Here is a 23194-nt window from a genome sequence, read left to right on the forward strand (position 1 = left end):
GCATAAGAACATATTCAAACGACGAAATATGCCATTTTAACATGTTTCGGGAAGGGGGGCGGACAGGGTGGAAGGATGAGTTTTGACCTATAGCGTTCTCCCCGGTTAACATAGAGCTTCTTGCGCGAACTAGATATGATGGAGATTATGAATAGACGTTAACGTGAACTGAATTCTTTTAATGCCTAGCTCGATTGACGATGACGTGTTTGATAGTCACTGGCACCACTACTGCGCTTCTTGGACAGATTCAACAAATGCCTGGAAAACATACTTAAATGGCACCCTGAAAGATCACGGGGAAAAAGCTCTAAGTATGGAAGACTCTTTGCAGTGTCCTTTACATGACGGTAGCATAGTGCTTGGAGCGGATCAAGATGGCTATCAAAGCGAAATGGATGAACCATTCTTGGGCAACATGACCGCAGTAAACATATGGGATCGGGAGCTTACAGATACGGAGATAGCCAACTTGGCTAAAGGTTCCCCCCTCAGAAATCGGGAACTTTCTATCTTGGGAGGGATTCCTGATGAAGTTTTCGGACAAGACGCGAATGATATGTCCGGTTGAGTGTACGCCTTAAGACAGCGGTTTGTTCGAGTAGTGTATGTAGCGACAGCAACGATGTAGCGAAAGGACTTACTATCACGCGATATCAGCATAAAAATGTTGTTTAGTTCTTCAGTCATAGCATGGCATCATGTACGGCTATATCAAAATGAACTTTCCCAATAAGCATCGATGTGCCCTTCATCTAAAGACGATCCGTCATCTCCGTTCGTCTCTGAATGCGCTGAAGGAGATGACTGCAGTCACCTCCTTTAAGTCTCCGTCATCTCCTTCAGCGCATGCTATTGTATCATCGGCTATTTGTATTTTTTAGGTGAAATGGAGGACGAATCTATCGATTCATTTAGCAAAGAGTTCATCTCAGACAAGAACATGGTCAAGGACTACTTTCAACACCTAAAGACCTTGAGTTTTAAAAGAAAAAGAGGCAAGGGTGACAGCTAAAGAAAAAGAGAAGAAAAAACCTTACTGAAACTATAATTGACGTATGGTCTATTGCTCTGGAGATTTCAAAAAAAAAAGAGAAAGTGTCTGTCCTAATTATATAGCACCACAAACGAAAATGCCCGCGAGGTACTCCTAAACAAGACAAGATTGACATAATAAAAGTACATCTCGTCAGGTCACAGAGGAAGAGGAAGAAAAAGAAACGGAGGAGAAGGAATAAGAAGAAAAGGAGAAGGAAGAAGAAGATGAGAGTGATGGAAGTGATAAGAGTAATGAGAGTGATTAGCCGTTACAGACTCTGGTGACAACGCAATTTTTGAGCTGAAAAAAATATTCAGTTGCCCGTCCTCTAGGATATTCGTATTTTATGGTTTTAATACTGTGCATCCCAGTAGACGGTGGCAGTACGCCGGTGCGATTGAATTTGATCACGTGATCGCTTTTTATTATATTTACCTAGTGGCCGTTAACCATGAGCAAACATTGAATTTTTTATTTGTGATAAACCAACTGTATGTTTGTAATGCAACGCAAAAACATTGTTGACACAGGTCATACAGGAATATTGTTGTTTAGTTGTTTACTTGTTGTTATTAGTTTGCTAGCAATAAAAAAGGCTATGACAATATTTGTTCTCTAGCCTACACTGCAGTCGTCTGCGGAATATTTCGAGTGATTTTTTTTTTCAATCAAATACTGGAAATCACGTATTCGAACACCACTTTACGAAAGGAATCCTGTCTCGTTTACACGAGGCTATGTGTCGGTGTGGAGACACTTATTTGATTATACAGCTGTGGAATCTCAGGTATTTTATCCAGGATCCCACCTGGGATTGTTTGGATTCCATGCCAATTCTTGTGATCCCATGTTTTCCATAGGAATCCCACCTTCGACTGCTAAGGATGAAATTGTTTAGGGATTGGAATACGCTTGGTTTTCTTTAGGTTGTATTGTGGCACACATCAAGTGTCAAGTGTGATTGATCAATTTCGTCCAGCATATCCTGTTTTCTGTGTTCTCACATTAATTTAGATAAAAAACTCGTACAATTCGAACATGATTTCCCTGTAAATCCAACCAGATCAATGGGGGGTGGATATCCACCCTATCCACCCCCCCCCCCCCCCTGTTCCCAACCCTTGATTACCTGGGATACCATCCCATACAGCATGATCGAGGAGCTCTGGCGACGAGATTTCCCAGCTTTCAATCTGGGATGGTAATCCTTTGAACTTATTCACCGCGATGTACCCTGGTTCCAGAGCCTCGAACGTCTCTCTATTTAGTGGCCAGCGCTGGCCACGGTCCACGGATTTTTTTTTGTCCATAAGAGATTCAGTTGTGAAAAAAACTATTTTTAGCACACGTGAAGGTCTAATGTGTAAAGAGGAAACAGTAAATGAGAGATCTGTTGTGTGAAAATGCCAGATTTCCACACTTCCAATATAGAGGAAAATGCTAGGAGAGATATATTGTGCAACACTCTGCCAAATTTCCAAATTTATATTGTGCAACACTGTGCCAGATTTCCAAATTTCCACAATTCCAGGATAGAGGAAAGAGTTAGGAGAGATATGTTGTGCGACATGCCAGATCTCCACATTTCCACGCTTCCAAGGATAGAGAAAAAAGTTAGGAGAGATATATATTGTGCAACACTCTGCCAGATTTCCACATTCCCACGCTTAGGATAGAGGAAAAAGTGAGGAGAGCCGTTGTGTGACACTGCCAGATTTCCACACTTCCAGGATCGAGGAAAAAGTTAGAGGAGATATGATGCGTGACACTCTGCCAGATTTTCACTTTTCCTCGATTCCACTGATAGAGGAAAAAGTTAGGGGAGATATGGTGTGTGAACTACCAGATTTCAATATTTCCTCGATTCCACTGATAGAGGAAAACGTTAGGGGAGATATGGTGTGTGACACTGCCAGATTTCAATATTTCCTCGATTCCACTGATAGAGGAAAACGTTAGGGGAGATATGGTGTATGACACTGCCAGATTTCAATATTTCCTCGATTCCACTGATAGAGGAAAAAGTTAGGGGAGATATGGTGTATGACACTGCCAGATTTAAATATTTCCTCAATTCCACTTATAGAGGAAAAGGTTAGGGGAGATATGGTGTATGACACTGCCAGATTTAAATTTTTTTTTTCGATTTCACTGATAGAAGAAAAAGGTAGGGAAGATCTGCTGTGTGACACTTTGCCAGAATTCCACACTTCCAGGGTCGAGGAAAGAGTTAGGGGAGATATGCTGCTGATTTTCACATTTCAACACTTCCACTGATAGAGGAAAAAAGTTAGGAGAGATTATTGGGCAACACTCTGTCAGATTTCCACATCCACACTTGCAGGATAGAGGAAAATATCAGGAGAGATGCTGCGTGACACCGTCACACTCTGATTTTCAAATTTCAGACTTTTCAAATTTCCACACTTCCCCTGATAGGGGAAAATGTTAGAAGAGATATGTTGTCTAACACTCTGCCAGATTTCTACATTTCCACGCTTCCAGGATAGAGGAAGAGATCAGGGCCCACGCAATCACCAAAATACTGAGTGCCCTCGTTCAGATGATACCGCAGCTTTGATCAGTAGTCTTTTGATCGTAACGTTGCATATTACGTGCATATCACGGAAAGACAAAACGTGTAGATTTTAGTGAATTCACGAGGTCAGTTGTGACTTTTTACACCAGTAAAAAGACGTGACGTGACGTGTTTACCCCGGAGGGGGGAAGGGGGGGTGGGACTCCCTATACCGAGATGACGGGGATGCTCGTAGTACCTTTTAGGGGTACAAATCACGGGTTTGGTACCTCAGAGGGGTTCGAGTTCAAGCGCTGGCATTTTTTGTGACACGATACCTTTTAGTGGTCAGAACAAGCTGCTACTTCGATATTTAAAAAAAAGTTTAATGAAATGGATTTAATGCTTTTCAACTAAAAAATGTACGTTTCCGGTTCCAATTGTCCTGTAGTGGGTCGCATACCGCTTAATTTCAGATTACAAGGATTCACAGAACAGTTTAATTATGCAAAACGAGTACTAGCTGTCAATCAGTCATGTTCCATCAAGTTGTGCGGTTTGATAGCGCAGATCTCATTCGAAGGCCAATCTGGTCAAGAGTGCGTTTTAGTTTCTTTGCTTTGTTCATTGCTACTTCGATTTAGATCTTGACTGGATCGTTGATACCACAGCCCAACCGTGTCGTGGACTTTGATCCCCTTTGATGCTCAAACTGAATCTGCCCTATCAGCCCTTTTTTATAAGATCCATATTCAGACACTTCATACTTTTTTGTACACTTATCTGAACATGACGGATGTTTGCTATAACAACAGTTTTACCTAATCTTTATTCATGTACATATATTAAGCAGCCTGAGTTGGCTATTCTCAACGTATAAAATACAGAGTGGAACCTGGATTTTGCGATATGCCTCGGGAGAAAGAAAGTGTATCGTGAAATCGAGGTATCGTTGGAAAGAGGTCCCCGATTTTACGATAAAAAGGAAAATCCATTAAAAATATCATTGTAGCGACGTCGAGTTAATTATCAACTGTAACTGTATGTACTCTTACCCTGGTTCCAGAGTCTCCTTCTTTCCTTTTCTCTGTTTTAATGGCTCGTAAAAGACAACGTCGCCGCTTCGCGGCTCTAGTGAAACTTGGAGCCTCTGAAGCCAGGGTACTGTACTCTTGTGTAAGAGTGTACAGTTACTCTTTGAAGGCTGAATATGCATTTAGCAAAATCTGTCAAGTGAAAAAAATCGATTAACTGCTCTGAACGTGTGTGGTGTCTTTAGTTTTTTTTTTCTTTTTTGACAGACAGATCAGTAATATCGTTGTATTGAGGTGAAAATTACGCTTCGGAGAACAGATTTGTATCGTAAAAATCGAGATTATCGTTGTATCCAATATCGTAAGATCGAGGTAATTTCTCATATATTTCACTGTATTTTCGCCGGGAGAAAGGACGCCATCGTAAAATCGAGGTAATTGTAAATTTTTTTGTTGTTTCAGAGTTTTATATGGGGGGGGGGGGGGGAGGGAGTGAATTAACCCCTGCAAAATGAACTCCCGGAGTTCAAGATTTGGGAGCTCCTAGGATTTCCTAGGATATCCTGGATACTCCTAAATATTGGGAAATTGAATTTGGGAGTATCTAGGAAAACATAGGAGCCAAATGCGCGCCTCTGATCATTTGGGAGTTCCTGGGATATCCTAGGAACTCCCAAATCCTCGGCTATTCTCCTAGATTCTCCCCAAAAGTTGGGAAATCCCAGCGCTTGATAAACTTACTAAACATCTCGGACAAAATTGCACAGTTTTCTAAAAAGAGTCGTATGGAGGACAAGCCCATCGCAGGTTTGCTGGCATCTCTGCTAATTATTATTATTATTATAATAGAGGGGAAGAAGGAACAACTCAACTGAATTATTCGCTGATGACAACAGTAAAGAAAATAAATGACTTCATAAATGTTCTCGCGTATGTTTATTTCCAAATAACATGATGGAAACTTGATTTGTAAATCACTGTTAAAGTCAATTTATTCTTTCCCAAAATTTAATTGGAAAAATTTTAAGGTCTACAGTCTTTCATTTGTATTTGGAATTGCTGTCGTACGGGTAGCTCTAGCATGGGATAGCTGTGGTATGCTTAGCCAATCAGATGCCAGGTTTTTGGCGGGCTTTTTCTCGCGCGTCGCCCAAAAGTGATGTCCTGCTCGCCACAACTTAAAAAGGATTTCAAACCATTGTTGTAAGAGGAGTTTCGCCGAGGATTTCACGCCAAATACACCCAGTTTTCATCTTATTTTAGCACTTCTGCTGCTTAAACAACTATCTGCAGGTAAGCATTGGATTTCTCGTTGAACAAACATCTAAATCGCGCTAAAACAGAGTTTCAAAGTCCTTGATAGTCGTGTGCGAGTGTAGTTGTTTTTCCTATTCACCAAATGAAAAGTGAAGCTGAACCGATTAAAAACACATTTCTCTTTCTCGTATATTGGGGGTTCTACAAAGCAAATAATGGTTCATGTTATCTATTGACGATAAAAGTCTGTAGTTTTTTTTTCTGAAATACAAACTGTTTTATGTTATTGACCGCTTTGCATGACTCTTCCTCTCTTGCTGCCGCCTGTCTTGTTTGGGATAGATATTCAAGAGTTTATGGGAGACTTTTCAAAGCTCTATGTGCCCTATATGATCACCGTGTCTAAGAAAAAAAAAGGAACTCAAATCCAAACATTTTTCTGTCTGGATGAAAGTCACAGTTATCAGTGTCAATAAAGTGAAAAGCCTGATTTTAATATAAGGGGGTGTTCGTTAATTAAGACACCTTAAAATTTCAAAGCCCCCTTTTCATTATAAACATTTTTTTACTGCCTTCCCTCTTTCAGAACCCCAAAATTTTCAGAGCCCCCACCTCCCTTAGGACCTCAATAAACAGGAAAGTCTTTAAATCTGGAAAATGAATACTGCAAAAATGCCCTCCTTGCCGGAGTTGATGATCTTGTCAAGTTTATCGTTATTTTAGAGTCCGACATCTCTTATTCACAACTTTCGGTTTCGGCCTTCACAATTTCATAATCTGTTTTGCATGTAAAACTATTGTGTAAAAAGATGCAGGGTTGGGTTGCACGGATTTATTTCCTCAATCAGTTACTTGCAGAATTCAAGTAACCCCCCGTATCCCCCCTCAAATGTCACATGGTCCGCCCCTAAGGACGCCTCAGTTTTTTTTTGTATGAAAAGGAATAATTTCCAATGTATAAAACATTGTATGTATATCGTTTTGTAGATTTGCATGCTCCACCTACTATTTAGAAGTTTATTTTTATTTGTTCCTGTTAACTGTTAACCCATGCTCAGTTCATGAGCTATAAAATCTAGTTATTTTCCAATCTGCTTTAGCCTTTTTTTTCAGTTGTGTTAATGCAAAAGAGCACCTGTGAAAAGGCACTGATCAAACAAGAAAACAAGACTGCAAAAACGCAAAACTATTGGCATTTGTGAAAATCACAGGAAAAATTTATAGGTGACTGCACTTAACAGTTTAACAGTTTGTGGCCATCACACCAGAGAGGGGCAAAAAGATTAAACACAAATAAACTTTCTGGCTCATTTATAAGCGCAGAATTAGTTACTCTTTGTTTTGTTACTGATGCTGTAAAAGCTTGGAGTACTTGCTAGTATGCCTCCAAGATGTGATTTGTTAGGCTGTAATATTTAGATGTCTAGAATTTGTTGCCAGGAAATTTACAACTCAAGAATTTAAAATATTTCCATTGTATTAATAACAAAATATTCAACAAATAAAAAATGTTCGTTTTCAGAAACTGATGACTATAATGGAGAATGTAGGAGAACTTTGGGAGGAATTGACAGAATCTTGGAGAACTTTGGGAGGAATTGGGAGAATCTGGGAAACTTTGGGAGGAATTGGGAAAATCTGGGAAAACTCTAGGGATGGATTGGGAGAATCTGGGAGAGCTTTGGGAGGAATTGGGAGAATCTGGGAAAACTTTGGGAGGAATTGGGAGAAGTTTGGGTTTAATTGGGAAAATCTGGGAGAATTTTGAGAGATATTTGGAGTATCTAGGAGATATTTGGGAAGAAGTGGGAGAATCTTGGAGGAATTTCAAGTAGAATCTGGTTTATTCCCAGGATTTCCTAGGATCCTGGATATTCTAAATCTGGGAGTTCCTAGGAGCCGTTCCAAAAATACTTCCTCCTGACTGGAATTTCCTAGGAACTCCTAGGATATTCTGGATACTCTCAAGTCTATTTCGCAAGGGTAGGTTCTCAAATCGGCGGATACAACCCCGAAATGCTCACGGTTACGGATTTTGACGATTATTTCAGCGGATTGGCGGATTTTGAAAAATACGGCGGATCACGGATCTGTTGACAATTTGGGCGAGGATTTCGGATTTTGACTGCTTTGACGGTCGAACTTCGGATTTTAACCCTTTTACTCCTGGGTACTTTTGAGAAAAATTGTAAGAAAAACAGACTGAAAACAGAAACCTCCCCCCCCCCCCCCCCTATTTCAAGTCCAACACTACCAGTTAAGCTAAGCTTCCGCTGACCCAAGACGGTAGGCCTTAAAGTTTCCAACAATGCACTGCGGTGCCTTTTCTTTCTAGCGACAGCACTGCTACAGCCTGTTGCTTACAACAGTTTTGCTTGTAATTTGCTTAAAATTACAGCTTTTTCACGTCTGGAGAGTGCATTTGGACATCATGAAGTCTATTTGGGCATAATTAATGCTGTGCTTATGGATGTTTGCACGCTGAGGTTGATTCAATGGGATAATTCCTGGTCTGGGCTTCACCAAGTGAGAAAGGGATTTTATAGTGAATGGCCTCATACTCTCCAATGTGGACCATCTTTGATACCCAACCTTATTTAAAAATTGTTTTCAGGCTTATTCTGGGTTCCTTGGACCTGGAAATGTTTTGTTTGGCTTTGGGGTAAAAAAACTGTTATGATTATGGGGGAGGAGTTTTCCCGCCTCTCTGTCAAGGTGTTTCAAAGACTTCAATGATGCAGTGCAGGCATGCAATATAGCCTAAACAAGGTGACTCGCCTCTAATGGAGGTTTAGCACTGATTATTGTGGCTGATGGCTGTAAAATGGGACCTGACAGCGCAATTATGGTATCTATTTGTGACTTGATCTGTGTTTGCTTGTCTCTATTTATAGTTCGAAATTTTGTGTCTTGTTTGGTAAGAAATGTGTCCAGGTTTAAGCATTTGTTTACGAATTGGTCAGAAATCAAGGTTGATATTTTGACTATAGAGCCAATTCTATTACATTGCTTTGATGAGCTTTTGAAGGTCGCCTATGCCTTGGAGGGATCCATGAGTATCCGGGTATGGTGATGTTTGGTTTGCATTTCTGACGTTTTGGAGTTGGGCCTATATTTTACAGGCGCCTCAGGGCGTAATAGTAATGAAAGGGTTAAATGAATTTCTATCGATGCTATTGTTTATCTGTCAAACATGCGGTAGCGGATCGGTGGATTACATACAGGTATTCACCCCCTTTATAGTGCTAAAAATACATTTTCCTGTTCCAGTTCTGAGTTCTTCAATTGCTGAATATGGAATGTTGACAAAGAAATTTTTTTAAGGTTGCCGTACCGAAGGTGGTTCGTAAACTTTATGACTTGTAATCAGAAGATACAAACAGTGACTGTAATTATCTCTAGCCAATGGAGATGTCTCTAAAAAGAAACTAAGATTCCTCGGTACCAGAACCCCAAAACGACAACGTTTTCATATTATGGTTTCAGTTCTTGAGTTCTACTATGCTAAAGCAGGGGCTCATAAGTAGGGGCAATCAACTTCCCCATATTCTGGTACTATATAGGTGTCACTGCGTTTCCTATGATCAGGCTATTTTTAGACGCGCGGATTAGCCAATCAGATGACGGCAGAAAAATTGACTTTGTCTCCTCAAGGAATCCAAAATGGCGGCCGAGAAGGGGGAAAACCACGCTTGCTTTTCAAAGTCTTCCTACATCGTCATATGCTTTCTAATTTCTGAACCCTTTAAGCCACAGAGAAAGAAACATTTTCTTACTAGCCTTGGACTATTTATTTTTCTATAAGTGGACTCAAACGTTTTCACGAAGACATTTTTTCTTGTTGGATTTGAGGGGGTGAGGGTAAATTTTTTGATCCAGGGTTTTGCAACATTGCCCCCCCCCCCCCTCTCCCTGTAATTAATGACCGCTCCCGTATTGCATAATTTATATTATTGAATGAGGGCTGGATCCATTTGGTTGGGCCAATGAATAAAATTAGGTATTTTTAATCTTAGTAAAGACAAGGAGAGCAGGATCCAAGACCCCTAGATCCCACAAAACTACCTCGATCAGTCACAACAAAAGGTGTTCAATGCTGGCTCCGCTTTGAGGCATTGCCTAAATCTATATATTACAAACTCATGAAGATGAAACAATCGACTCGGTTCATTTGCATGCATTTGCATTGAATACGGCTCATGGATAATACGACGTTTTAACTTAGCCTGACGGTGCTGCCGCCTTTTGCCACACAGAAGGGGAATTCGTCCCCTCACGTTTTTTTTTCCAAGAATCAGAATGGAACGCTTCCAGAGGATCCTATTCAAGTTTAAAGTGTTCCGGTTTTCCGAATTTTGAAGTCTTCCACAGAAAAACAAAAAGTATTTATTTCTCAGAAAGCACCATTCACGTTTTGACCCTCATAGTTCTAGCACAACTCACATAAAAGTGTTCAGTAAAAAGGTTTTTTTAGTATAGAAAGCAGGAAAACTTCAGTCGTAGGGGACTGGGACGGGTAGGGTGGGGGCTGCTTAACTCACATCGATTTCAGGGTATTATCAATGACTTTATAGTTTAAGGTAGCTCTGAGAATGTCTTGACCGTTATAGATATTAGTCATATTAGATATTCTTTGCCAAATCGTGTCCTCGCTGCATAGCCTTCTCTGCAGGCATTTCAAAGAGCAGAAAGAGAAAAAATGGGATTGGGTTTCCTGTTGCAAACAAAACGGAAGTGACAAACCGTAACTCCCTCCTCTTGCAATTTCGCCACAGGTAACCCTTTTTATCCCTCCTTTTCTTTACGAGCTGCCTGCGTAGTGCTGCGTAACTAAATTCACAAACCTGAAAAGGACTGGGTCAACTTCTGGTGCACAGGTCCGTCTAAATCGAAAACGATTACTCTAGAGCTTAGTTCTAATTCAGAAGATGTTTTTACTGAGGGACAAAGGCGGACCAGAGCTTCATTCCTGTTTGTTAAAAAAAAAGTTTTTTCGTTTGTTTGCGGTCACAAACCTAGAGATTGTGTTAGTAGAAAAAACGATTATACAGTATAATGAATCGAGACTGTAGAAATCTGAATAGAGAAAATTTGAAAGAAAAACATTGGTACTGTTTGTCTTATTTGGTAAATTTAAGTCCATGCAGAATTTTTTATCGACGAGAATGAAACTATCTTTTTGTGTGTTCTGTACGTGCACCTTCGGTCATCCGAAAGGGGCGGGGAAGTAGCATCCCCCTCTTCCTCCCCCCCCCCCCCAAAAGGGACAAGGGGGGTGAAACTTGAATAATGTCTCATGGATGTATAAGTCGGCGAAAATTTCTGCTCAGATATTTCACTTACTATCCGCCTGTTCGACTCATTTGTGAAACCGGCCTTACTATATGGAAGTGAGCTTTGGGCTCTAGAGGGGAAATATAACTAGATGTGTGATCCTGTTGAACAGGTCCAAATAAAATTCTGTAAAATGCTACTGGGAGTTGGCAAGAGGGCAGCCAACAGTGCCTGTAGGGCAGAATTGGGACCATTCCCCCTACGAATTGAAACCATAAAAAACACAACAAAGTATTGGTTTAGACTTATTCACCAAAGTGATAGTAGAATGACCAAAAACGCGTACAAAGAGGGTCTCTTGAGATCTGTATCTTGGCCTAGCCTTGTCAAAAAAACCTCGATTGCAAACAAGTTTGGATGGCTTTGGGATTCACAAAAAAAATATAGATGCGCAAGCAACCCAAAATATTATTTCTGCCTTTGAAATGCGCCTCAAAGATATTAAAACGCAAAACTTTCTATGGCACGATTCATGATGACAGCAACAGAAGAAACAATCCAAAGAATAAATTAAAAACATTCCGTCTTTTTAAATCAAACTATAAGCTAGAGGATTATCTGCTGGAATACAAAATCACAAAACCCCGTGTTGCTTTAACTAAATTACGAATAAGTGATCATCAACTGGAGATAGATAAAGGGCGATACAAACGGCCCTTTTTCCGAGCAGAAAAGAGATTTTGCCCTTTTTGCCCCAGGAAGGTAGAAAATGAAAAGCACTTTTTAATCGATTGCAAACTGTACGGAAAAGACAAGAAAGAATTATTGCAAGAACTAGATAAGCCCCATATAAGTTTTATGGCGCTTATCAATCCGTCCAAGTCTAATGCTGTTCAAATAGCCAAGTACATCTTCACTTGTTTTGAAAGGCGCAAAGCGGCTGTTCAGTCATGAAACACCTGTTTTCTGCCTGCATTTTCATTACTTCATCATTTATTGTTCATGTATTCAAATGCGCCAGAGTTGGTACACTGAAGGACAATAAATCATTCTGATTCTGATTCTGATTCTAAGTATCCTGAAAAATTCTGCCGTGTTCGCGCTTGAAAATAAAGTTATGCTTTTGTTTGGTATAATTCAAGGAGCAGGTCAGGCGAAGCGTAAGCACTTGTATTTAGGTATCGCGATGTCTGTTATCACTAAACAAATTCGGTGTGGCAAATGTTATCAACAACATTATTTTTAAATGCTCATTTATTGTAAAAGTACTAAGTGGTAATGTTCCTGTGGTTCAAGTTTCGAGCAATGCTGCTATGACCCTGCTCCACATAACACAACTCTGGAAGAGATCTCTTGATGTCGAAACATCAGAGCAGCTATACAGACTTCATTTTCCGTTCCGTTCCGTTTCTGTTGTTGACAAAGCATATTTTATTTGATTACCTAAAAGAAAAATAACAGCAGCTTGTTGCGTAAGCTTGTAAGGTATTGTTTTAGGGAAGTTTTGGTGAAGCCAAATTTTTGGGGATATGATCTATGAGATCTAATAGAAACTAGGGACTCAATTAGGATTTGAATTTCCCGCAAAAGAAATGACATTACTTTCTGAGTAACAAACTCACGACAAAATATATCCGAATATATTGGTAGCATTGTTGCAACAGCTCTTACTTTAGTAGCCACGGCCACAGTAGCGAAGCATACAGACGGGTGTCTTGGGTAGCTGGTAGACGTAGAATCCGCCACAGTTCCTGACTTTGATGTAGTTGCTCCACCTGCAGCAGCTGCCACTCCAGTGATAGCACACCTTGCGTGTCACCAGGCTGTAACGAAGCCCGGGGTGAGATCCGACCATCCATCCAGGGGCATGGGTGCCACAGCGTCTTACAGATACACAACTTGTTGGCATGGCATTTCCTGCTGCGCCGAGGAAGCGGTACCAGAGATTACCAGGAAGGTCTCTCTGGTCACACTTGAGGCTATTCTGTGCGGTGTTGCCAATCGCTCGGTCAAAGCTGTTGAAGACAGTGTATCTTCGGCACTCTGCAAAGACGAATGAACTCAATCTTCCAAAAGAACATATAGCTATGGATACGGTATAAATCATGTGCTTATAAAACTGATCAAACAGCCATGTATTCAGACACAAAACATAGTTTAGTTTAAGCTTGCTATTCATTTTGCTATTGCTGTAATTGAAGTGCTGAAAGTGTGCCACTTTGAGCAAAGGTGATCTATAAAAAACATGGGAGTTACTTGTGGGATGTTTTCACATTTTTTTGTAGTACGGCCAGAAGCTTTGCCAACTGACCTACTAATTAATTACTCATTGAATCGTGAGCTTCAGATAAGTAAGGGTTCTACACATATTAATTCAGTTTACCTGCGTCATTACTATGCTATTGAATTGAATTTCAAATACGTAAAATATTTAAGGGTTGCCATCAAAGTGGCTTCATTTTCAATTCAACTCATTTAAATCATCATTAAATCAGCGAAATTGATCTATAGTCATTGATATACAAAAGGGTTGACATCGAAACGACCTGCTATTACAAAGAAAACTAATACTACCTTTTTTTATTTCCAGACTTGAAACTCGCACCAAATAGATGTCTTTTAAAACAGTTTTCAATTTGGCGGTTTATCCCTTTGAAATAGCCGATTCCATGTTTTTCAGTTTAAATATATGCTATGGGATAAGACACACTTACCTCGGCATAAACACAAAAAAAACACCCACCTGGAGGAGTAGGAGGAGGTGGAAGCGATACCCGATTGCCGCAGTAGCGAAGCCAACAGACGGGTGTCTTGGGTAGCTGGTAGACGTAGAATCCGCCACAGTTCCTGACTTTGATGTTGTTGCTCCACCTGCAGCAGCTTCCACTCCAGTGATAGCACACCTTGCGTGTCACCAGGCTGTAACGAAGGCTGGGATGAGATCCCACCATCCATCCAGGGGCATGGGTACCACAGCGTTTCACAGGTACACAACTTGTTGGCATGGCATTTCCTGCTGCGCCGAGGAAGCGGTACCAGAGATTACCAGGAAGGTCTCTCTGGTCACACTTGAGGCTATTCTGTGCGGTATTGCCAATCGCTCGGTCAAAGCTGTTGAAGACAGTGTATCTTCGGCACTCTGCAAAGACAAATGAACTCAATCTTCAAAAGAACATATAGCTATGGATACGGTATAAATCATGTGCTTATAAAACTGATCAAACAGCCATGTATTCAGACACAAAACATAGTTTAGTTTAAGCTTGCTATTCATTTTGCTATTGCTGTAATTGAAGTGCTGAAAGTGTGCCACTTTGAGCAAAGGTGATCTATAAAAAACATGGGAGTTACTTGTGGGATGTTTTCACATTTTTTTGTAGTACGGCCAGAAGCTTTGCCAACTGACCTACTAATTAATTACTCATTGAATCGTGAGCTTCAGATAAGTAAGGGTTCCACACATATTAATTCAGTTTACCTGCGTCATTACTATGCTATTGAATTGAATTTAAAATACGTAAAATATTTCAGGGTTGCCATCAAAGTGGCTTCATTTTCAATTCAGCTCATTTAAGTCATCATTAAATCAGCGAAATTGATCTATAGTCATTGATATACAAAAGGGTTGACATCGAAACGACCTGCTATTACAAAGAAAACTAATACTACCTTTTTTTATTTCCAGACTTGAAACTCGCACCAAATAGATGTCTTTTAAAACAGTTTTCAATTGGGCGGTTTATCCCTTTGAAATAGCCGATTCCATGTTTTTCAGTTTAAATATATGCTATGGGATAAGACACACTTACCTCGGCATAAACACAAAAAAACACCCACCTGGAGGAGTAGGAGGAGGTGGAGGCGATACCCGATTGCCGCAGTAGCGAAGCCAACAGACGGGTGTCTTGGGTAGCTGGTAGACGTAGAATCCGCCACAGTTCCTGACTTTGATGTAGTTGCTCCACCTGCAGCAGCTTCCACTCCAGTGATAGCACACCTTGCGTGTCACCAGGCTGTAATGAAGGCTGGGATGAGATCCGACCATCCATCCAGGGGCATGGGTACCACAGCGTTTTACAGGTATACAACTTGTTGGCATGGCATTTCCTGCTGCGCCGAGGAAGCGGTACCAGAGATTACCAGGAAGGTCTCTCTGGTCACACTTGAGGCTATTCTGTGCGGTATTGCCAATCGCTCGGTCAAAGCTGTTGAAGACAGTGTATCTTCGGCACTCTGCAAAGACAAATGAACTCAATCTTCAAAAGAACATATAGCCATGGATACGATATAAATCATTTGCTTATAAAACTGATCAAACAGCCATGTATTCAGACACAAAACATAGTTTAGTTTAAGCTTGCTATTCATTTTGCTATTGCTGTAACTGAAGTGCTAAAGTGTGCCACTTTGAGCATAGAAGATCTATAAAAAGCATCGGAGTTACTTGTGGGATTTTTTTCACATTTTTTTTTGTAGTACGGCTAGAAGCTTTGCCAACTAACCTACTAAATGACTCATTGAATCGTGAGCTAAAGATAAGTAAGGGTTCTACACATATTCAGTTTACCTGCTTCATTACTGCTATTGAAATATATCAAGAGATCATATATGATGTAAGAGAACGAATCCCCCGTATTAGGGTATGTTTCAGTGATGTCGTCCGTGAAACTATTTTTAGAACAAGCAGTTTTTTTTAGATACGTCTCTGATTGGTTAGCGCTCACGTTTCCTAGCAACATGAGTTTTAAAGCGCGATCAGAAGCGATGTGAACCGGCAAGGGATGTTTTGGAAATCTTTTTGACCGAAAATATATTCCTTTTTTTCGAACGCTGTGAAAATGATCTTCCATAGACTACGCTGGATCCAATCAACCATTTCTGGAACATTGAAATGCATAGAGTGTGCGTGATTTTAGGCTCGGGGATTAACTTCCCCAGTAAAAGTTTTCACTGCTGATTCGCAAATTATTAAACAACAATCAATCATAAATCTGCTGTGTTTACAACACACAATTCTCTTCCAATTCCCTTTTAATGAAAACGATACTCCCGATAATACTATTAGAGTCACACCGATATTGTGGTTATTGAGACAGGTATTTCATAAATAAAAGATTTCAAGTCTTTATAATTAAGTAGATCCCAGGTCTGTACCCAGGATGCGAAATCCGAAAAAGTGGACCTTGGGGGGGGGGGGGGGGGGAGGGAGTGGGTGGGGGGGTGTGTTCTCTGATAAAAATCTGAACATCCCCGAAAGACCAAAAAGGAATTTGTATGCCATTGCAGTATCTTCACGGGACGTTTGTTATCAGATCTAGCTTAAAAAAAAGTGTGACTTTCAGAGTTATCATGTACCAGAGTGATCTAGAATGCCTTCTTTTAATCTAAGTCCTTTATGCTTTATAGTTTTGTCTACAAAAAGCACGTCTTTTGCCAACCGGAAGTGGACTTTGGGCCGTTGTGGGGGGGTGCGAATGCAACCCCTGCACCCCCCTCCCCCCCCCCTGGGTACAGGCCTGTACTAGGCCTAGAAATTTTTCCTTTTTACTATTTTTCTTTATTTCAGCGGTGCAGCAAGTAGGAGACTTGGATGCTTCTTACCAGGTGGTTGAGGAATGCCGTTGCCACAGTAGCGAAGCCAGCACACTGGTGTCTTGGGAAGCTGGTAGACGTAGAATGCACCGCAGTTCCTGACTTTGATGTAGTTGCTCCATCTGCAGCAGTTTTTAGTCCAGTGGTAGCACACCTTGCGAGTCACCATACCTTGGGCTACAGTGGGATGAGCTCCCACCATCCACCCAGGCGCGTGGGTTCCACAGCGTTTTTCAGGTACACAACTTGTTGGCATAGCATTGCCTGCTTGTCCAGTGAAACGGTACCACTGGTTACCTGGAAACTCATTCCTGTCACAGCGGAGGGCATTTTGTGCGGTATTGGCCATTGCACGATCGGCTCCGTGTAACATTTTGTACGATCTGCATTCTAAAGAAAAACACAGCTTTTGATTTATCGGATATCTTTTTTTTTTTTGTAAATTGTCTTAGTAAGTATATTTATCAACATGCCGATCACATACTATTGTTTAGGAATACTAGTTCATTTTATTGTATTGTTTTTAGACGGTCATGAAAATTAAGTGCACCAGTCCCTTAGATTCAACTGAGGAGTTCCAAATAAGAAATTTCAAAATCGCTCAAAATTGGTTTGAAGTTAGCCCCTGGTTCTCTTATCATGTTTAAAAAGTTTGAGTTACATACAATAAATATTTTTCGAGAAATTCCGAATTTACGATTTTGCCTATAAAATCGCCGATTTGGGGGCGATTTTCACCTTTCGTACAAAATCGCAAAATATTCTTTAAATATACGCGGAATTAAAAATAGCGATACAGATCCTTAGAAAGGAGTTGATAAGGTATAAATCGAGTGGTTTCTTTACTTTTTCCGGCAAAAAAAAGTATATTTTATTGCTGTCTAAACATGTCAATAAAAAATGTCGACTTGAATAATAGCTTAAATTTGGGGCTTATAAAACCGATGGTACATGGATTTTCGCAGAGATTTTGCACTTTAAGCAAACATTGGTGTTATTTCTTTCGATTCAGCAAATAAAAAATTGGGGGAATCAAATCCCCGAATTATAATGAAGCCGAACGCAACCCCATGTCGAGCTCAAATAACACGCGATTTTCTTGACAGCCGTCTTTATTAGATACACATACCTGTTTGTACAGGAGACAAACCACAGATAATAAACTCTACCCTTACTGTATACTAATCTCAGATGCTGTATAATTGTCTTGGTTCATCCTTGGAAGTTACTGGAAGTCAATAAAGTCATTACAATGAAAAATATTTGCTATTTTGTACAGACTTCAGTTCAGAACCTGCCGGAATGGCAAACTTTGAAGGATTTGTTTGGGTTTTAAAGTTTCTTTACGCTCAATTGAAGTAAAAGATATTCAAACACGTCAGTTCTTACCTTCTGCCAAGAGGTTTCTGGGAGAAAAGCCGATTTGTAAGATTAATTTCAATGAAAGGTCAAGTACTTGAACACGAGTCTGGTTTCAGATGACGGCGGTCTACCAGATGAGAATGCATGAATTTGCAAAGGAAACCCGATATAAAGAATAGTTCAACTAGTCGGCTTGCGCGCGCTTAGGTGACTCTTGAAACGCAAATGTAATCACAGGTAGCCCAGGCAATGGTTGCTTGTCCGTAGCTCGGAATTCGGCTGTTCTGAGAGGGGACGAGTAAAGCGACGACGAGTGAAATGAGTTCTCTAACAGAAATCTGACTACCCCCGAAAGAACAAAGAGGGATTTTTTTATGCCTTTGCAGTATCTTCACGGGACTTTTATTGTCGGATTTGGCTACGTACCAGGGTTATCTAGCTTATGCTTTATAGTTTTGTCTACAAATAGCACGTCAATTGGGAACCGAAAGTGGACCCTCGGCCGCTGTGGGCACACACCCTGCATCCCCCCTCCCCCCTGGGCATATTTTTGGGAGTCCCTATTTCAACTCAACTTCCCGTTTCGTAGACTCGACTTATTTATCGCGCACCTCTGCTTTCCTTATATTAGTTTATGTGTGTTCCGATGTTTGTGTGTGTATATGGGGAGAGGGGGGGATATGCGACGGAGATTTATTTTTCATTACGGACTTTGCGCAAAAGTACAGACTAGCTCACAGGCTAAAACATCCCTCGCATTAAAACAATGTCAATCAGCATTATATCTTTCGTTTAGCGAAAGTATTATTTTACCCCTCAAACACGGGGAGTAGATCGTCGTCTGTATCGGAATCATAGACATGTTCATTCAATCTGTCGCAAGCTCCAACTGATTTTGTAACCCTTTTCCAGGCAGTCTTGTTGGCATTGCACAGTTGTTGTTCTTGTTATATCAAGCAAAGTAGCCAATAACGAGTTAATGTTCTCACGGCAATCTACGATTGTGCTTGTGCAGAAGGGAAGTAGCCCATAGAGGGTTACTGTTCTAACGGCGATCAACAGTTTACATTGAGTTAACTGACAGCTCAGTGGTTGGACAGAGTGATATTTGTTTCTCTTGCTAAAAAGTAGCTAAGCAGCCCAATTAAAGTCACTATTCTCACGGTAGTCGCCGATTTTCCAGCTACCGATTTTTCAAACTACTTCAGTCACCTGGAGCAAGTCCGTAATGAAAAAGAAACTCCGTCCCACCGGCGACCAGCAACAACGGCACACTTACCCTAGGGACTCCCACGCAAAAGGTAAAACCTTTAAAAGAAAAAGTCGACAACAACGCAGATTTATGTTTTTTAGAACGATATTTCGGCTGGCCAATACCTGCCTTCTTCAGCTTCAGGTTATAAATGAGTTACAATGGCATGTTACAGCTAGTATATGTACAAAGTTCATTGACGATTAACTAACGAAAGGTAAAAATAGTAATTGAGTAAGGGGTGACTTATGGAAGATGGTAAATAGGGTGGTGTGGATTACTAAGTAGCTAAAGGGTTTCTTCATATATGTTTGTGTATTAAAAAAAAATAATAAATAAATAACCCGGTCCGCCGAGGTCTGGTCCGCGTAGGTCCTGTCTTCATTTTACAAAGACCCGCTCCCATTATTGATAAAAATTTCTGCAGTAATCAAGCAGTGCTCATGCGCACACAACTAATATGCAGATAAACGTAACGTATACAATTTTTACTCTTACGCCTAAATTCTTTACCAAATCATCAGATGTTTTTGAAAATAGACAAGACATGATATCGCCTTTTTTTAAAATATGATTTTCTAATAAAGAAAGACTAGGACTCAAAACGGTATGTTCTTATCGGGATTAGGATACCTGTGGAAAGTCACGCATTTTCATCTGGCAGACCGCTGATCAGTTGTTGTCATCTGAAACCAGACTCGTGTTGTAGTACTTGACCTTTGCATTGAAATTAATCTTACAAATCGGCTTTTTCCCTAAAAACCTCTTGGCAGAAGGTAAGAATTGACGTGCTTGAATACCTTTTACTTCAATTGAGCGTAAAGAAACTTTAAAACCCAAACAAATCCTTCAAAGTTTGCCATTCCGGCAGGCGTTCTGAACTGAAGTCTGTACAAAATAGCAAATATTTTTCATTGTAATGTCTTTATTGACTTCCAGTAACTTCCAAGGATGAACCAAGACAATTATACAGCATCTGAGATTAGTATACAGCAAGGGTAGAGTTTATTTTCTGTGATTTTTCTCCTGTACAAACAGGTATGTGTATCTAATAAAGACGGCTGTCAAGAAAATTGCTTGTTATTTGAGCTCGACATGGGGTTGCGTTCGGCTTCATTATAATTCGGGAATTTGATTCCCCCAATTTTTTATTTGCTGAATCGAAAGAAATAACACCAATGTTTACTCAAAGTGCAAAATTTCTGCGAAAATCCATGTACCATCGGTTTTATAAGCCCCTAATTTAAGCTATTATTCAAGTCGATATCTTTTTATTGACATGTTTAGACAGCAATAAAATATACATTTTTTGCCGGAAAAAGTAAAAAACCACTCGATTTATACCTTATCAACTCCTTCCTAAGGATCTGTATCGCTATTTTTAATTCCGCGTATATTTAAAGAATATTTTGCGATTTTTTGCGAAAGGTGAAAAATGCCCCCAAATCGGCGATTTTATAGGCAAAATCGTAAATTCGGAATTTCTCGAAAAATATTTATTGTATGTAACTCAAACTTTTTAACCATGATAAGAGAACCAGGGGCTAACTTTAAACCAATTTTGAGCGATTTTGAAATTTCTTATTTGGAACTCCTCAGTTGAATCTAAGGGACTGGTGCACTTAATAGCATCCAAAAGTATAGCCTGCGTAGCAAGCGTTTCTTTAGAGTTTCAGCAGGAATAGTATAGAGAGCGATACGCAGGCTACCAAAAGTATTATTAGCCAGCAAGCAAGGTTAATACATCATTCATTATATGGCTATTTAAATTTATTTGAGAAGACATTTCAATGGGAGAAGGGAAACCACGCAAGTCAAGTTTCGTTGATTTGTTGTGCTAGGTAAGGAAAAAGTCAAATTTCGTTCTAAAGATGCAAAATTCTGTTAGCGCGTCGGACCCCTGAGATGGGAATATCTCGGCTACTAATCACATCGTGCAGTACGATTATAATATGTCTTCTTACAATATTTACCTGATGGGGGGTAATATGCGCGCGGCTTGATGTCGAGCTTCTCATCTGTCAGAAAAAAAAATTAAATCAAATTAAATTCCTTTAAAAATTGAATTCCGTTTTTATTAAGAAGTAATTTAGTCAGTTAGTAGGATGGATTGAAATTTACCGTAATTAAATCTCACTAAAGATGAACATCTCATTTGCATAGAGTTTCATAGCCTACGAAACCACCCGTCACAAAAGTCGGATCGACAGGCTTAGCGCGTGACAGTTCAAAAGACAGGAATGTGAAAACGTCAACCTCCCGCTTACATCGAAAGCACCGGACGTCATTTATATTTGTAACCGCGCCTTAGGCATAAGGGATAGGCTTTTTTGTTGACTTGAACGGAATTCTTTTCTAAAAGTTGAATTTGAAATCAAGTTCCACTGGACTATCGAAAAGAGCTTTTTAAAGCTCTATACAAAAAAAATAGATTTCAATCTTGATTCTCCAACAATGATCCATTATCGAAAAATCGTTATCTTTACAATGCGACGTTCGCTACCGACAGACTTGTAAGCAATAAAAGATGATTGACATTAACTTTATCAAGCCCAACACCGTGGAAATAAAATGCTTCAGTACTCATCGGCGAACGCCAGAATCCTCCTAGATACAAAGACTGTATGTACCAAACAATGATTCTCGCATGCGAGATCACGGCAGTGTCTGCCACTCTATAAATCAATTCAAACTTAATCAGAAATGTTAAACATATCTAGTAGTTTGGAATTTGAAAAATTTAACGGATCCTCTCGAAAACCATTATGAGTATCAAGCTAAAATACGAATAACCACTCACCTTCAGTGTTCGAGCTTTCTTGAGTGTTCTCCTTGGCAAAGCATCCATAAAGCAAAGCAAAAACCTTGGGAGAGAAATGTTGTAGCTAAGTTATTCCGACAGACTCAATTAACCCAGGTGAACGCCCTGTTTAACCACTAGGCCGTGCCAATGAAGACACTTTAGCTAAGACTTGGATTCATTTTAGAAAACTCAAAAGAAAAGAGCCCAGAAGACGATCGTGATTAAGCCGGATTTGTAGTACCTATCAGATAAACGTTTAGTTAATATTTTGTTCCGTGATTAGACCAGCTATCAGAATCGCTTTGATACCACTAAATTTCCAATATGCTATAGTTTATAAAACTTTATCAAAGTATGGAAATCAGTAAATCTTAGCGGCACGCTGCTCGAGCTTCTGATAAATTCTTTGTTAAAAGACTGACTACTCCATACAGAAGACGCACACAAATGCACTTACTAGTATCCACGAGACCAGCCTCATCTTGGCGAAGAGGTTTTTGGTGAAAGCAGATGTCGTTAACCCAGTAGCTTGAGCTTACCTCGCTCAATGGATATTTCGAGGTGTGACTTATGTTTTATCAACTTCTTTGTCCCCGCCTCCAAGAATGATTGGCAGCTTTAAAAAGACAGCCTCTTAGGAATTTACAAGTATTAATTGCCTTTTTCAAGGGAAGATTTTTTTACTGGATATACTTCCTTCCCATCTCTTAGCCTTAGATTATTACTAACTATTTTTATATACTCTTTCACAGACTTGCTTTACCTTTGGATATTTATTTTGTAGTATTCTGTAAACTATGGTGCAAAAAATGATATGCAATGACTCCAGTTCACTGTACCATGAAGGGTAGCCTGGTCAAGTGAAACGTGGGATACAAATCCAAAGGTTTTTAAACTACACATACGTTAAAAAGGTTACCCGGGTAGTTTCGGGGCATATCCTTTTATACCGAGATCCCGCGTGGTTAATAGTCGTAAATACGAAAAAAATGTCAGAGTGTGCGTGCTAGTGTGTGGCTCTACCAACAGCAATTTTAGAAAACACTGTCACAAGCCCCTGCAC

General features: G+C 40.0%; 2 protein-coding genes and 3 long non-coding RNA genes across 8 annotated transcripts in view; 3 read left to right on the forward strand and 2 right to left on the reverse strand.

Moving 5' to 3' along the window:
* The window catches only part of LOC116620186, a 55676-nt gene extending 32933 nt beyond the window's left edge, over positions 1 to 22743 (reverse strand). For 3 of the 4 annotated variants that reach the window (XR_007307338.1, XM_048725418.1, XM_048725417.1), the window contains exons 1-6: positions 22589 to 22743; positions 22129 to 22192; positions 21302 to 21346; positions 16724 to 17104; positions 14960 to 15355; positions 13866 to 14261 (exon numbers count right to left, since the gene is read on the reverse strand). Coding sequence is in view for 3 of the 4 variants with exons in the window: in XM_048725418.1 (XP_048581375.1) it covers positions 13866 to 14261; positions 14960 to 15355; positions 16724 to 17104; positions 21302 to 21346; positions 22129 to 22192; positions 22589 to 22612 (1306 nt within the window). In the remaining variant the exon portion in view is untranslated. Of the gene's footprint in view, positions 1 to 12358; positions 12566 to 12793; positions 13166 to 13865; positions 14262 to 14959; positions 15356 to 16723; positions 17105 to 21301; positions 21347 to 22128; positions 22193 to 22588 lie in introns of those variants that run through there. The other variant, XM_048725419.1, reaches the window with a different exon arrangement.
* Positions 1 to 23194, forward strand: part of LOC5518640 (neuronal pentraxin receptor) — a 42942-nt gene that overhangs the window by 1083 nt on the left and 18665 nt on the right. The window lies entirely within an intron of this gene.
* LOC116602175 lies at positions 5759 to 7373 on the forward strand. Its single transcript, XR_004290306.2, has 2 exons — positions 5759 to 5884; positions 6962 to 7373. It is a non-coding gene; the product is annotated as an uncharacterized LOC116602175 (long non-coding RNA).
* Positions 17154 to 19504, reverse strand: LOC125561314. The gene is made up of 2 exons (XR_007307352.1): positions 18104 to 19504; positions 17154 to 17942 (listed from the first exon to the last, which is right to left on the reverse strand). It is a non-coding gene; the product is annotated as an uncharacterized LOC125561314 (long non-coding RNA).
* On the forward strand, positions 19553 to 20401 carry LOC125561315. Its single transcript, XR_007307353.1, has 2 exons — positions 19553 to 20104; positions 20268 to 20401. It is a non-coding gene; the product is annotated as an uncharacterized LOC125561315 (long non-coding RNA).

This window comes from Nematostella vectensis, chromosome 3, assembly GCF_932526225.1.
Source record: "Nematostella vectensis chromosome 3, jaNemVect1.1, whole genome shotgun sequence".
Taxonomy (NCBI): Eukaryota; Metazoa; Cnidaria; class Anthozoa; order Actiniaria; family Edwardsiidae; genus Nematostella; species Nematostella vectensis.